Here is a 12604-nt window from a genome sequence, read left to right as displayed (position 1 = left end):
GTTTGAGACAAAATGCAGCACAGGGCTTTCTGCAAGCTTCGAGGATCAGCTAACTGTTGGGGCTTGAAAAGAGCTCTGTGCAGCTGAAATCCCAACAATCAAATCCAAATTTGCCTGTTTGCAGCCAGGGGGCCTGGGGGAAGCTGTTTGTGCCTCCTCCAGCACTTTGAATACAAGCTGCTGCCTGTGAAAAGGAAGAAATGCTCCATTTTTACACAGAAAAAGCAGTTTGTATTTAAAGCTGTTTGAATACAAATGCTTTCACCACAGAAGGGAAAATGGTTTGCTTTTAAGGCTATTTTTCCATCCGCATAACCTGTAAAGAGGCTCCATGAAACCAACTATCAGCTGATAGGCGGTTTAAATGAGTCTCTGTGATGGCACACTTCAAGTGCCAATCAGCTGGTTGGCGCTGAAAGCAGGTGTTCAGAGGTTGCTCTATAAGTCATGGTTACAGTGACCACTTTGGAACTCCTTATGATGTCAGGTGATTGACAGATGGGTGGTTCCACCCACCTATCAGTTGGACCATGTTTGTGGGGGAGACAAGGATCTGGGCCACTGGCAAGGTCCTGTTCCCCATCTCATTCTAGGCCAAAAGCCCCTCAGGGTGGAAATCTGTCGTTTTATAATTTGAAAAATGCCATGCACATGTGTGGCACTATATAAACGATCACTTTAAAAAATGTTGCCCCTCCACCTACAAACAGATTGTTTTCCTATTTTTATTTACCAACTACCATAGAATTTCAGCAAAAAGTCTATGAGACATTTAGTTTCTTCTGAACATTAGTCAGAAAACCGAAAACAGTCAGTGAAAGATTCATAGTTATGGAAATAAACAAATAAACTTAATGTATTGATCTGGTTTGCACTTTCCACAGCAGGAAGAAAATTCACAAGAACATCCTTACTTAGAGCCATTAAATTTAAAATGTTTTCCCAAGTTATTACAATAAAAAATGATGGAACACCCTCCCATAAGATGTCAAAGGAATAAATAACTGTTTGACGTTTAGAAGACATCTGAAGGGAAGTTTCTTAATGACTGATGTTTTAGTATATTTTTAATCTCCTGTTGGAAGCCGCCCAGAGTGGCTAGGGAAACCCAGCCAGATGGGCGGGGTATAAGAAAATAATAATAATAATAATAATAATAATAATAATAATAATAATAGTAATGCCAATTAATTTTGCTGTTCCTTTACATGACATACCTGCTCTTAGTGGACAGTAAGTGCACTGTGACTATATTTTGTTCTGAATTCTGACAATGATGGTAAAATATGTTTACCTTATAGCTCCATGTACACCTAGAAGGTGTACTAAGAAATGTGACAGATACTCTAGCACTAGTACAAAGACTCCCTAATATTCTGAGCAACGTTAATACATGCATTGTGATCCATCTGGGGCAGTTCATTTCACTGAGCTTGTGTAATGGCGACCCTTAGATCTCTCCGTTCCAGGTGCTCAAAATACTGATGGAGCTGAACAGGAATAACCATAATATTTGGATACAGTGCAATTGATTGACAGGAAGAAATATCAGCACGGTTATTTGGAATAAATCATCTTTCAGACATTGCAGTAATACTATTTTGGTGTTGTCTGGGCTATACAGATAGGGAATTGCAAAACCTAAATTCAGAACTGCAGCAAGGAACTTGTGCTGCCAAAGTAGCACACAACTCTCATCTCATCTCCCTCTTCTTCTGTTCTTTGCATAGGCTAGACCTGAGGCCTACCTCCTGTTTGTTTGTTTGTTTGTTTGTTTGTTTGTTTGTTTATATTAAAATTTGCATCCTTCCTTGCTCGGCAAAATGTCAGCTCAAGACAGCTTACAGTATCTTAACATAAAAAGATGAATTACCTTCAAAGCACAAACTAACAGTAGTAAAAACAGAAAAGTAAAGAAGAGAAAATCCAGAACAATATCAACTAAGGAATGCCTGCTGAAATAATAGTTTTTAATTCCTGCTTGAAACTATCCTTGAATCCACAAACAATTTTAGGATTGCTTGGGATTCAGAAAACATAATGAGAAGGCAATGAGTTGGGAAACAGGGCACCAATGGAATCATTTTCTGGCCCTGACTTTAATGGTGTAGAGTGTTGCTTGAATGCTCTTTCTCTGTCCCATGGGGATGACTTAAAAGTAAGGAATGTCATGCAGGCTCCATAACATGCAACCCTCCCCCTCCCCAACTGTTCTTGCAATTCACAGTATTTATTTGTGATTCTTTCCTTCCCCATTTTCAGTGATGGAAATCACCTTTCCCAAGCCACATTTGTGAGTCTTTACAGATACTTGTAAATAGCGTGTAGTCCCCTCACCCACCTCCATGTTTTAGATCAGAGTACCTAGCTGTGTGTAGGACTTGAGCACACTGTGCTAAATGAATGTGTTGCTGTGGTAAATCTAGAGAGCAGCAGCTTCAGTCTCCCATGTTCGGTGTGTGTGCTGATCACTAGGTATCCTGCCCTTAAGTTAGCTTACAGTGAGGTAAAAATCTCTCACTGTCCTAGTGGTGGACTTCAAAGCAACGTGTCTGCTTAACCTTCTCCAAAGTTTGCTGCTTTAGATGCAGGCTATCCCTAGTGGTTCTCTTGCCCTCTCTTTGCTGAGTTCGAAGAGGCATTCATAGATGAATTTTACACAGTAAACCAAGCCATGGTTTAAAGCAAATGCATGGTCTCCCAGAGAGGAAATTGTTGCTTCTTTGCACTTTCTCTGGTCCTGCTGTTGTGCCACTGAGGGCATCTGAACTGAGGTTTGTGATTTGTCTTGCTCCAGGCAAACAGTGAACTGCAGCCAAGTCTAGACCTATGGCTTACTGTTCAAACTGTGGTTTGAACAACACACTAAGCTAAAGCATGGCTTAAGTCACTGTGGCACAGCAGCAGGAGGACCGGGAGAGGACCACTAAACCAGGGTTTGGCTTAGCATTAACGGGTCCATAGTTTCCAAGCTTCCCTTTGTTTTGCTTTACAAAAGTTCATCAAGTGGCGTCCAACGTGTTTCAGGGCTGTTATTTCATGAAAAGAACATGAGCATGGTGGTGTTTCACATGAGCCCTAAAGCTAAATAAATAAATAAATAAAAACGCCCCATGGGGTGACCAAGATCCATCTTGTTCTCTCTGATTGGCTACCAACAGCAGCCAATCAGATTTCCCCTTAGAAGCTCCCCAGCAAGACAATATGAAGAGACCCACCCCACCCTCTGGTGATTAGAGAGGGGGGAAGAGGGGGGCAGTTCTAAACAAGGAGGCTGCATGCCTAGTTGCCATGGTGGGAATGTATTCTCTTTGTGTTCATCTAATAATGTTGTGGCATTGCTTAGGAACAGGCCATAGTTCAAAGAAGAGCACATGCTCTGTGTGGAGACGATCCCTGCTTGGATCCCCAGCATCTCCAAATCAAAAGGATCAGGTGGCAAGTGGCAGATAAGACACCTCACTACCTGAGATCCTGGAGAGCTTCTGCCAGCTTGACAGTAGTTGGCCAGATGAACAAATACTTTGACTTCGCATCAAGCACGTTCCTGGGCTCAGTGGCCATGGCAAATCCCGTGGCCATTTAGGTCAGTGATTTGCGTGAAGCACCTCAATCTTCTGCATTTCCACAACTTGTTTCAAAAAAGTCCTTTTACTTTCACAGAGTGGAACAGTTCCTCTCTCTTCACTCTGCATGGTTGACAATTTTATAAACTATTCTCATATCCCCAGTTCTGTTTTTCCTGAACTTAAAAGTTTGGTGTTCTATGTAACTCGTAGTTAAGTTGTTTTGCTTACTGTATTCTGCTTTCTGTGTTTATTGGTAATACTGCTCAGAATCTGAGAACTCTTACTCCAGTCCTCCCCCATTTCCTCCTAAAAGGAGCATGGAGAGAGTTCCTTGGCTCACTTTTATCTAGACCCTTTGCTGTCTGCCACTATCTATATATCCATCTGTGTTGGAAATATAGGTAGACTTCAGTTTAGTGCTCAGAATCGTTTGGGACCACTGTAGAAGCAGCAGTTAACCTGCTAATGCAAGTAGACAAGAGTATATTTGAGGGTTAAAATATCAAAACACATCCATAGGTTGTTACATCTAATTTGCTGTGACTGGAAGGCTCTCTGGTGAGATAAAGTAATCTCTGTTTTTAGTCCAAGAGCCTGTTTTTGATTTACAAACCCACTTCCCCCAGAGTGGAATATGTGGAGCTTTGCACAACTCCGTATTTTCCAAGGTTTCTATCATCACCTAGTCAGTCATTCTATATGACTCCCATTTAGCCATCCGTAAAGCAACTTCAAAGGAGAAGGGAAGCTTATAAGCCGCTGCTTATAAGCAAGGTTGAATTCTGTTGCATGAATAATGGAACACCCCTTTACTGCACTAATTGAATTCATATTAGGAAATAATAAGTGTTTAGCACTGATAAATAGCTGGTAGATAACAGAATCGGATCATCTCACACAGAATTACCTATCTGAAGAAGTGTGCATGCACACGAAAGCTCATACCTAGAACTAACTCAGTTGGTCTTTAAGGTGCTACTGGAAGGAATTTTTTTATTTTGTTTTGACCATGGCAGACCAACACGGCTACCTATCTGTAACTAGAATTACCTGTCTGTAAGTTTTCCTGGCCAAAACTGAACCTTTTTAATGTTCTTTATGTTCAGCAGCCATTTTCAATCAAATATTTATCTTGCCATTCCTTGAAGGAGCTTGGACCAGCATCCACATGGTCTCTCAAGACCACACCTGTTGAGTTTGAGATACAGAACTTTTTTTCAGGTGCCTTTCAGATTTTCCCTGGGCCAGATGGAGAGGCCGACCTAACAGCATATGCTTCTTAAAATGGACAGAATTAAGCACCCATGGTTCTGCATGCGTGTCATATGACATGTCATTTGTCATGTGTGAGTGTTTATATCTACCACCAGCCCAGACTTGAGAAAACATTTAGGCTCAGACTTTTTGGCAAGGAAACTATTGAAGGGCAAGCCACAGAAATGTTCTCCTTCCAGAGGATGCTGTTGACTGGACTTGAAAGATAGGAATGGACTCCACCTATTTTTGGGTTACAAAGCAGCATCTTGACAGTTGCATTTATGCTAGAAACGGACTTCAGAGAGTGTCATCATCTGCAGAAAGTGGCCATAACATTCTTTGTGCACAGAAGGCCCCAGCATCTGCTCTCTAAGAGGCTTTAACTGAGAACATCTTTTCTTGGAGACCTTCTGCCAAAAGAGTAAAAGGGCGCGGGACTTTGTGGACCAAGGTTCTGGCCCTGTTTAAGACAGCTGCATATAACCTGACCTGTGTGATATAGCTTCAGATATCCTCATCACAAATGTGCCAGTGGCAGCCCAGCTGAATTTATTGTGGTCTAAAAAAAACACACACAGTGGATGGGAGCCGAAACTCCCTTTTAGGAGAATTTCTGTGTCTTGAGATTGCCTGATGGTTCAGCATTGGAAGCAGCCCTGAACAGCAGCATGCACACACCCGACCAATACCTTTTCCACTTTTGTCTGGGGCGTGAGAGAGGTTTGTTGCTCTGTTAGTGAGCAGCAGCAGCTGTCAGCGATAAGTATTTCGGGCATCACCTGTGTAGGATCAGGGGGGTGTCTGTACATCAAGGTTAGCTGACTGGCGGAAGAGGGGGAAGAGGCACAGGAGGGGGTCAGAGGCCACCTGCTGGGCATGGATCAAAGGGTTCAGAGGTCAAAGAGCACTTGGAGCTTAACCATATCTGTCTGTGGAGTGGCTATTTCAGATTGCAAATCTGAGGGCCATTTTTCATTAAGGCCTCTTTAGTGCTCTGTCAGCCCATGGAATAATAAAATGTGATATCCGCTGTTCACCCCACCAGCTCCAGATTGATTGTTGTCTGCCGTGCTGCAATGATTTGCGGGCATCAGAGGTACACCTTCAATAAGCCCAAAACCGTGCACTTCACACGGAGGCTAGTGCACTCTTATTCCTGGTGGTGGTTGTGAACATGAACACTAATCTTTTCTCCCCAAACTTGATCATGCACTCACTTGCTGGTGAACCTGGCACAACTAAGCCAAGGTTACCAGATTTTTTTCCAATGAATCTAGGGACACTTTAATTGATTTAATTAATTAATTAATTAAATACTACACGTTCAGGACGTTGATGCTGCAGCGATGACGGTGGCAGAGGGGTGGCTGCCACCTTGACCTCAACCACCACGTTTCCCCTTCCTCCAAGGCTTCTACCTCCTTTCTCCATGAGCCTGGGCAGCCCCTGAGTTGTTGGTTCTTCAGTGGTGGTGGTGGGGAAGCGGTGCGCAGTGCGTCAGGCATGGAAGGCGGAGAAGGAGGGCTGAGAGTGGCAGTGGTGAGGCTTGGGCAGCGCAATGCCTCCCTTCCCAATGGAGCAGCCCCAATCCTATTCCTACTTCCGTGCAAGCAGGAGGGGGCAGGGATCCCTCACCTGGGAAGGGAGGCTACCTGTTGCCTAACTGAGAGATCCCTGCCCCCTCCTGCTTGCATGCAAGCTCTGATAGGCAGCATGCAGCCTCCCTTCACAGCTTAGTTGCTGGGGTCAGGGAAGGTGGAGGTAGCCCAGAAGCTGTGTCTTAGAGCCCCTACACCACCATCATTTGAGGACTTCCGAGCAGCTCCTGAAGCCAGCCAGAGCTAACTGCTCTGGGCTGCTGAGAGACTGCCACTGCTGCATTTCCCGGAGACCTTAGATGAAATCCGGGGACATTCTGGGGATGGAATTTATCCAGAGACTTATTCTCAAATCCAGGGACTGTCCCTGGGTAATCCTAAACTAGGCTCATCTCTTCCATTTATTAATAATGTTCTCTTTGCTTTCTCTCGTCAAAGGAGACTTTGAGCTTTCGTTGATAGATTTATCAGCTCAGACTCGTGTTGAGCACTCTGTAGATGGTAGTTTTTGTTGATGAGGGCAAGTTTTCATCAGTGGAGCTGAGAATTAAAGGCAGTCTTTGTTAGTTGTTACTTTTTGCTGTTTTGATTCTCAAACAACTGTAATTCAGCAAAAATAAATAAATCAGGTTTGATTCCTGGTGTTATCAAGTCTGGCTGGGAAGGGCTGCTGCCTAAAACTCGGGAATCCATTGGTTATCATTATGGACCAGGGATAGGCAACTCCCAGCCCCTCCAGGTGATATTGGACTGCAACTTGCATCAGCCCTGGCAGGCATGACCAGTGGTTAGGATGATGGGAGTTGCCTTGCACCACATCTGGAGGGCTCCCTATCCCTAGTGGAGGCAGTACTGGCAGTGCGTTCCTAACTTTGGTGTGTTTCTGAATTAGAAAAACCACTGTGTTTGTCAACAACAGAAGGCACAGTCCAGCTGAAATAGAGCCATTCATTGGGTCTTGGCTGCAGTTCAGACTGCTACATTCATCATCATCATCATCATCATCATCATCATAGCCATACTTAATTCTCCAGTTAACTGTAGAAGAATGTCCATCTTACCACAGTGGCAGTATAGGTCAATATAGCCACCAGTTTCATTGCCAGGAGTTACCAGTTGCTGTTAGAAAGAACCATATCTGTTGTTATTCTTCTTTATTTGTTTTAACAACAATTGATGCTAAATAGGAATGGAAGCCCTGAGATTTTCGAATAGCAAACCTGAAGATGACCAAGCACTGAGGCAGATATAAGTGGAGCCCATTTTGGGGCTGCTAGCATCATACAAACCAGGATAGCGTAAATCCTATACCTTGACAGTCACGTTTGCTTGTGATGTTGCATGGAATTCTTAGCTGTAGAAAGGAAGCAAGAACAATGCCATTCTCAGTGCTCCATGATGTGATCTGTTAATTCCTAGCACTCCACAACATGAAGCAATTCCTTTGAGTTTTTGCAAAACCATTACATTTGTGAAATCTCACAAAAACTTGCCTGCGAAATCAAGGGCTGTGTGGAGCTGCGGCTCATGAACACAGCAACACACAGCACCTGCTGATAGTTTACAGGCACAGCATTTCAGATCCGCTGCTGCAGTTTGTTTGGGAAGTTAAGAGATTTTCACAAGTCCAGGTGCCATTTCTAATTTTTATATCTGCCTTTGTTTTTCCCTATTTCTTCCCCTTCAGGAGATACTGCTTAAGTTTGTAAACTCAGTAGTAAACCACATTTTTATAGGTGACAGGGGAAGAGCAGAAAAGGGATCTGAGCGTGGGCAGCCAGTGGGTGGGAGTGGGATTTTGTGTTGCGTGAAAGCGACAGTGCAGAAGGCAGATGGGTCTGACCCATGATCCACCAGGAAGTTTGACTGTGTTAGTCCTGTGCTAGCACACAATTCCCATGTTACAACATCTCCAGTTATTACTGGTTTGTTTGCAGGTGCAAGCTGAAGTGCTGGTTATAACCTAGAAAGCCCTCTATGGCTTAGGCCCAGGCTATCTGAAGGAACGTATTCTCCCATATGAACCTTCATGGGCACTGAAAACTTCTTGGGAGGCCCTTCTCTCAGTCCCACCCTCCTCATAGGCACACTTGGTGGGGACACAGGTGGCTGCTCCCAGGATTTGGAAAACCCTTCCTAATGTGGCTAGACAGATTTCCTTCTCCTTGTCCTTCCACTTTTATTCTGGCAGACTTTGGGGAACTGACTAACTAAACTATAACAACAACAGTCCTGCCCATTCATTTTAATGAGGCTTTCACTGAAGAGCTTCACAGTAAATGCTCCATAGTAAGTGCATGCACACGTGTGCATTTATTATTATTATTATCATTAGTGGTAGTAGTAATTAGATTTGTATACCACCCTGTACCCGCAGGGCAGTTCATTCATGTATGTGCACATGCCATTTTGGGTTTTTCCCTTCAGGCACTAAAATGCCTTGGGCTGGTCCTAAATCTGAATGTCATGCTGTGTGCAAATGGAAGGCTCTTTCAGCCACTGTGGAGTCCTGGCATTACTTTATGCTGCAGCTGAAATTCTGCCTTTAGTGAGAACCAAATCTGTTTCTGCTGTCAAAGTGTAGGAGGAGGCCTCTTGCCCAACCCCTTTGACCAAACTTCTGGCTTTAGTTAAGTCTTTACCTGAAGACTTTTTTTTTGTTAGGCCTATGAAGAATCATTTGGCTGTAACCGATTATTTTTGTAGTTGTTGCTTAATTTCCCAAGCCAGGAAGGTGCCAGTCAGTTGCTGTGCTGCTTCCTGGCTCCCCAAAGAAGCAAGTCTCCTGAGCTGGATTTGAGTCTATCTGATATGTGTTAAGCAGATGACCTTTTGGTTCTTTGAAGCTGGGGGAGGAAGTGGTGGTGGTGGAAGGCCCTTTTCCATTATTTCATAAGGCAACAATCCTCTTTGAATCTCAGACCACCCCCACCTGTGACTCTGCTGCAAATTATTGGCTGAAAATTCCCAACATCTAAATATTGGGCACTGTGGGTCATATTAAAAAGATTGTGTTTGCCAAACTGAGGAAAACCAGACCGACAGCTGTCTGTCTGTTTGTCTGATTTTCTAAAGAGAAACTTTCACAAAGGTGCCCATTGTTTTCAACAGTGTACTCATGTTCATTTTTGTACAAACGCAGCACTGGTCTTAGGAAGGGCTGAAGAGCATTTGACTTCTGAATATCTTAATTCTCTTGTGAATTAGAGAAAACTCTTGAGTAACCTTCAACTTGTAATGCAGCAAGGAGAGCCAACCAACGTGGCTCTTGGGATAGCCTGCAACCTGCCCCAAGGCTTCCACCACAGCTTGTGTGCCTGAGCTCTTCTGCAGACTGGTCATACCTAAGATAAAAGGGGAGAGGTGACCCATTGCCTTGGGTTGCCACCTCTGCATCTTAAGACCATTGGAACAGAGAAGAGAGGAGGAGGCTGGGCTGGGTCCTCGTTCTAAGAGATAACCAGATGAACATTAAGCCAAGATGCCGTTGATTTAGGGTGGCTGACGACATGTGTGTTTGAGCTTCAGAAAACATGATGTGAAAGTTTGATATAGCAGGGAGAGAACAGGGATCTGACAAGAACCAAGCAGATGTTATGTAGGGGTCAATAGGTGTTAGGCTTAAGTAATGACATTGTCCTTTTATCTTAACTTCTTCATTTTCAGAAAGTCCGAAACATGGCCCTGGAAGATGTGGTCGTCCTCAACGTTGACACTAACACACTCGAAACTCCTTTTGATGATCTTCAGAGCCTGCCAAATGATGTGGTGAGTGCAGTGGTCATGGGTGAGGACAATGCCTTTGTGTAGTCTGCTTCTGCTCCTCCATCTTCAATCCTCAGTGGAGCAGGGGAGGTGGGGGAGAAGGGGGGGGGCAGCCCTTGACTCTCCACCAGCCGGACCTCTCTCTCCCTCCTCCTGAACTCTGTTCTTCACCCTCCAATCCTGCAGCTTCTCCTGCCTCTGGCTCTCGGCTCCTGGTTGTTACAGGCTCCCCCAAATCACTGATCTCTTCTTTCAAGTCAGTCTCCACCCCCACCCCCCTTCTCCAAGTGCCCACTCCTCATTATCCAGCCACCACTACTCGAGTGTCCAGCCAGTCTGCGGCACCTTCCTTATTTGTGTGTTCCATTGCTTTGGCTGTTGCTCTGCCCCTCGTGGGGCTGGCTGCCAATTTCCCCAACCAGTAACATGGCTGATGCCACTGCTTCTCCCCATTCCATGATGAAAGACATCCAGAGCATCTTGAAGCCGCAATAATAACCACCCCACTGATTCCACCACAGGCTTCCACAGCAGACCAGCACTGGGAAACCTCCAGATGTTTTTGGACTCCCACTATTGTTAGCCCAAAGCGTCATGTCCAGTGGTCAGGGATGATGGGAATTGTAGTTCAGCAATTGGGGAGAGGGATGTCACAGGTTGCCTACCCATCCTATAGAGCAGTGTTTCCCAACCTTGGGCCTCCAGCTGTTTTTGAACTACAATTCCCATCATCCCTTGCCACTGGTCTTGCTAGCTAGGGATGATGGGAGTTGTAGTCCAAAAACAGCTGGAGGCCCAAGGTTGGGAAACACTGCTATAGAGATAGGGAGCCATCCAATTCTAAGCCCTCTTCCAGAGTGGAAACCTGGCTGTGAGCTTTGACACTGCTGACAATAAACACAGCACCTTTTCCTAATATGAGCACAATCCTTGTGAAGTAGGCAATTATTCTGGATTTCCCTTTAGGCAAGTACCTGAGTCTTTCCTAAAGCTGCTTCATTTCCAGCTGGACTGAGCTTTGAACTGGGGTCTTCTTCCATAAATCTTTAACTGCTGTGCTTCACTGGTTCTAATTGCTGCTTACCTTACTTTACCCTCTTTGCAATACTTAATTTTCATTTTTATCCTCACAACCACTCTGTGGAATAAGTTAGGATGGGAGATGGTGACATGCCTCAAGGCCACCCTTCTTGACTGAGCAGGGACTTGAACCTGCATCTCCCTCACCTCCAGCTCAGGGCTCTTGCTGTTGCGCCACAATGAGTTGGTCGCAGTGCCTTGGGAGGAAGCTGCAACTGGTGGTCAAGAGGTCACGACTCCCTGTTTTCTTCTAAGCACAATGAGCTCCTCCCTGGTTTCCTTCTGTGCAGTGAAGGTGCCAGCTGATGTCCCCCTTCTTGGAGTAGGGGCTGGATCCAGGCCCTTGCACCCAGGGATATGATTTGTCAACAATCAAGTGAAATATTTGATTTTATGGGACCTCATGAAAGGAGCCGTTGCGAGAAGGCAGCAGAACATCATAAGAGACTTTGCCAAATAAACTCCAAATTGAGAGCTTTGGAATGTCATAAATTTTAAGAGAGTTCCTTCCGTTCATTTATTTCCTTTTATAACACAAGAGAGCTGCATTTCACTAGTTAAAGCTTACTGATTTGGGTTTCTGTGGGTCTGCTTGAAGGCTATGCTTTTTTATTATCAGCATCATCATCACCATCATTATTGTCATCTTTTGTTATTCTTGTGGTGCTTGTTTTGGAAGGATGTTTGGGGCATCGCAGAGGAAGTGCTGGCAGCAATTTCCATTTAACCAGCTGGAAACATATGTGTACACAGCCTGGGGTTTCCCCCACCCCACCCCACCCCAAATTCAGTTGGGTTTTAATAGCATCTGTAACAAAGCTTTAACTAGCATCCTCTTGCTTTGAGTAATTAGTGTCTTCTGACATGCCCACTGTTGTTACGTTAGGTACCCAGATAGGGAAGCTTTCTCCTCCGCCTTGAGACTGTTCTCCATTCTGGCTTTGACCACTAGAGAGCAGATATCTTGCTTCTGCTTGTAATTGGATTTCTGTCAAGTGTTTTCATGCTTCATGTGTTTGGAACTCAGCCTGGATCACATGGTTCCTGGCTGCTGGGGTATGTATAAATCCGAACTTTCACACACTTCTTTTTCCCCTGGGGGGAGCAATGGGGTCTGTTATCAACTTGCATCCCCTGGGCTCGTGCCTCAGGAAAGCCATTGAGATGTGTTGAAGGCCATGTATATGGAATGACCCATGTGCAACATAGATGCAAATATTTCCCAGGACTAAAAATGCCATCAGCTTACGGAAACGCTGGGCGTTTTGTGAAACTCCTGAGATCACCATTGATGAACTGATGTTTGCTTGGGCTGGGTTGAAAGGGAGCTGCTGG

General features: G+C 44.7%; 1 protein-coding gene across 9 annotated transcripts in view; it reads left to right on the top strand.

The window, feature by feature from the left end:
• Positions 1 to 12604, top strand: part of DENND1A (DENN domain containing 1A) — a 269468-nt gene that overhangs the window by 178281 nt on the left and 78583 nt on the right. For all 9 annotated transcript variants that reach the window (XM_081847502.1, XM_081847498.1, XM_081847500.1 and 6 more), the window contains one exon: positions 10091 to 10192. In XM_081847502.1, the coding sequence (XP_081703628.1) occupies positions 10091 to 10192 (102 nt within the window). The remainder of the gene's footprint in view (positions 1 to 10090; positions 10193 to 12604) is intronic.

The sequence above is a fragment of the Podarcis erhardii genome, assembly GCF_964252035.2.
Source record: "Podarcis erhardii genome assembly, chromosome: Z".
Lineage (NCBI taxonomy): Eukaryota > Metazoa > Chordata > Lepidosauria > Squamata > Lacertidae > Podarcis > Podarcis erhardii.
Note: the sequence above shows the minus strand (reverse complement) of the source record. Positions and strands in the feature narration are given on the sequence as shown.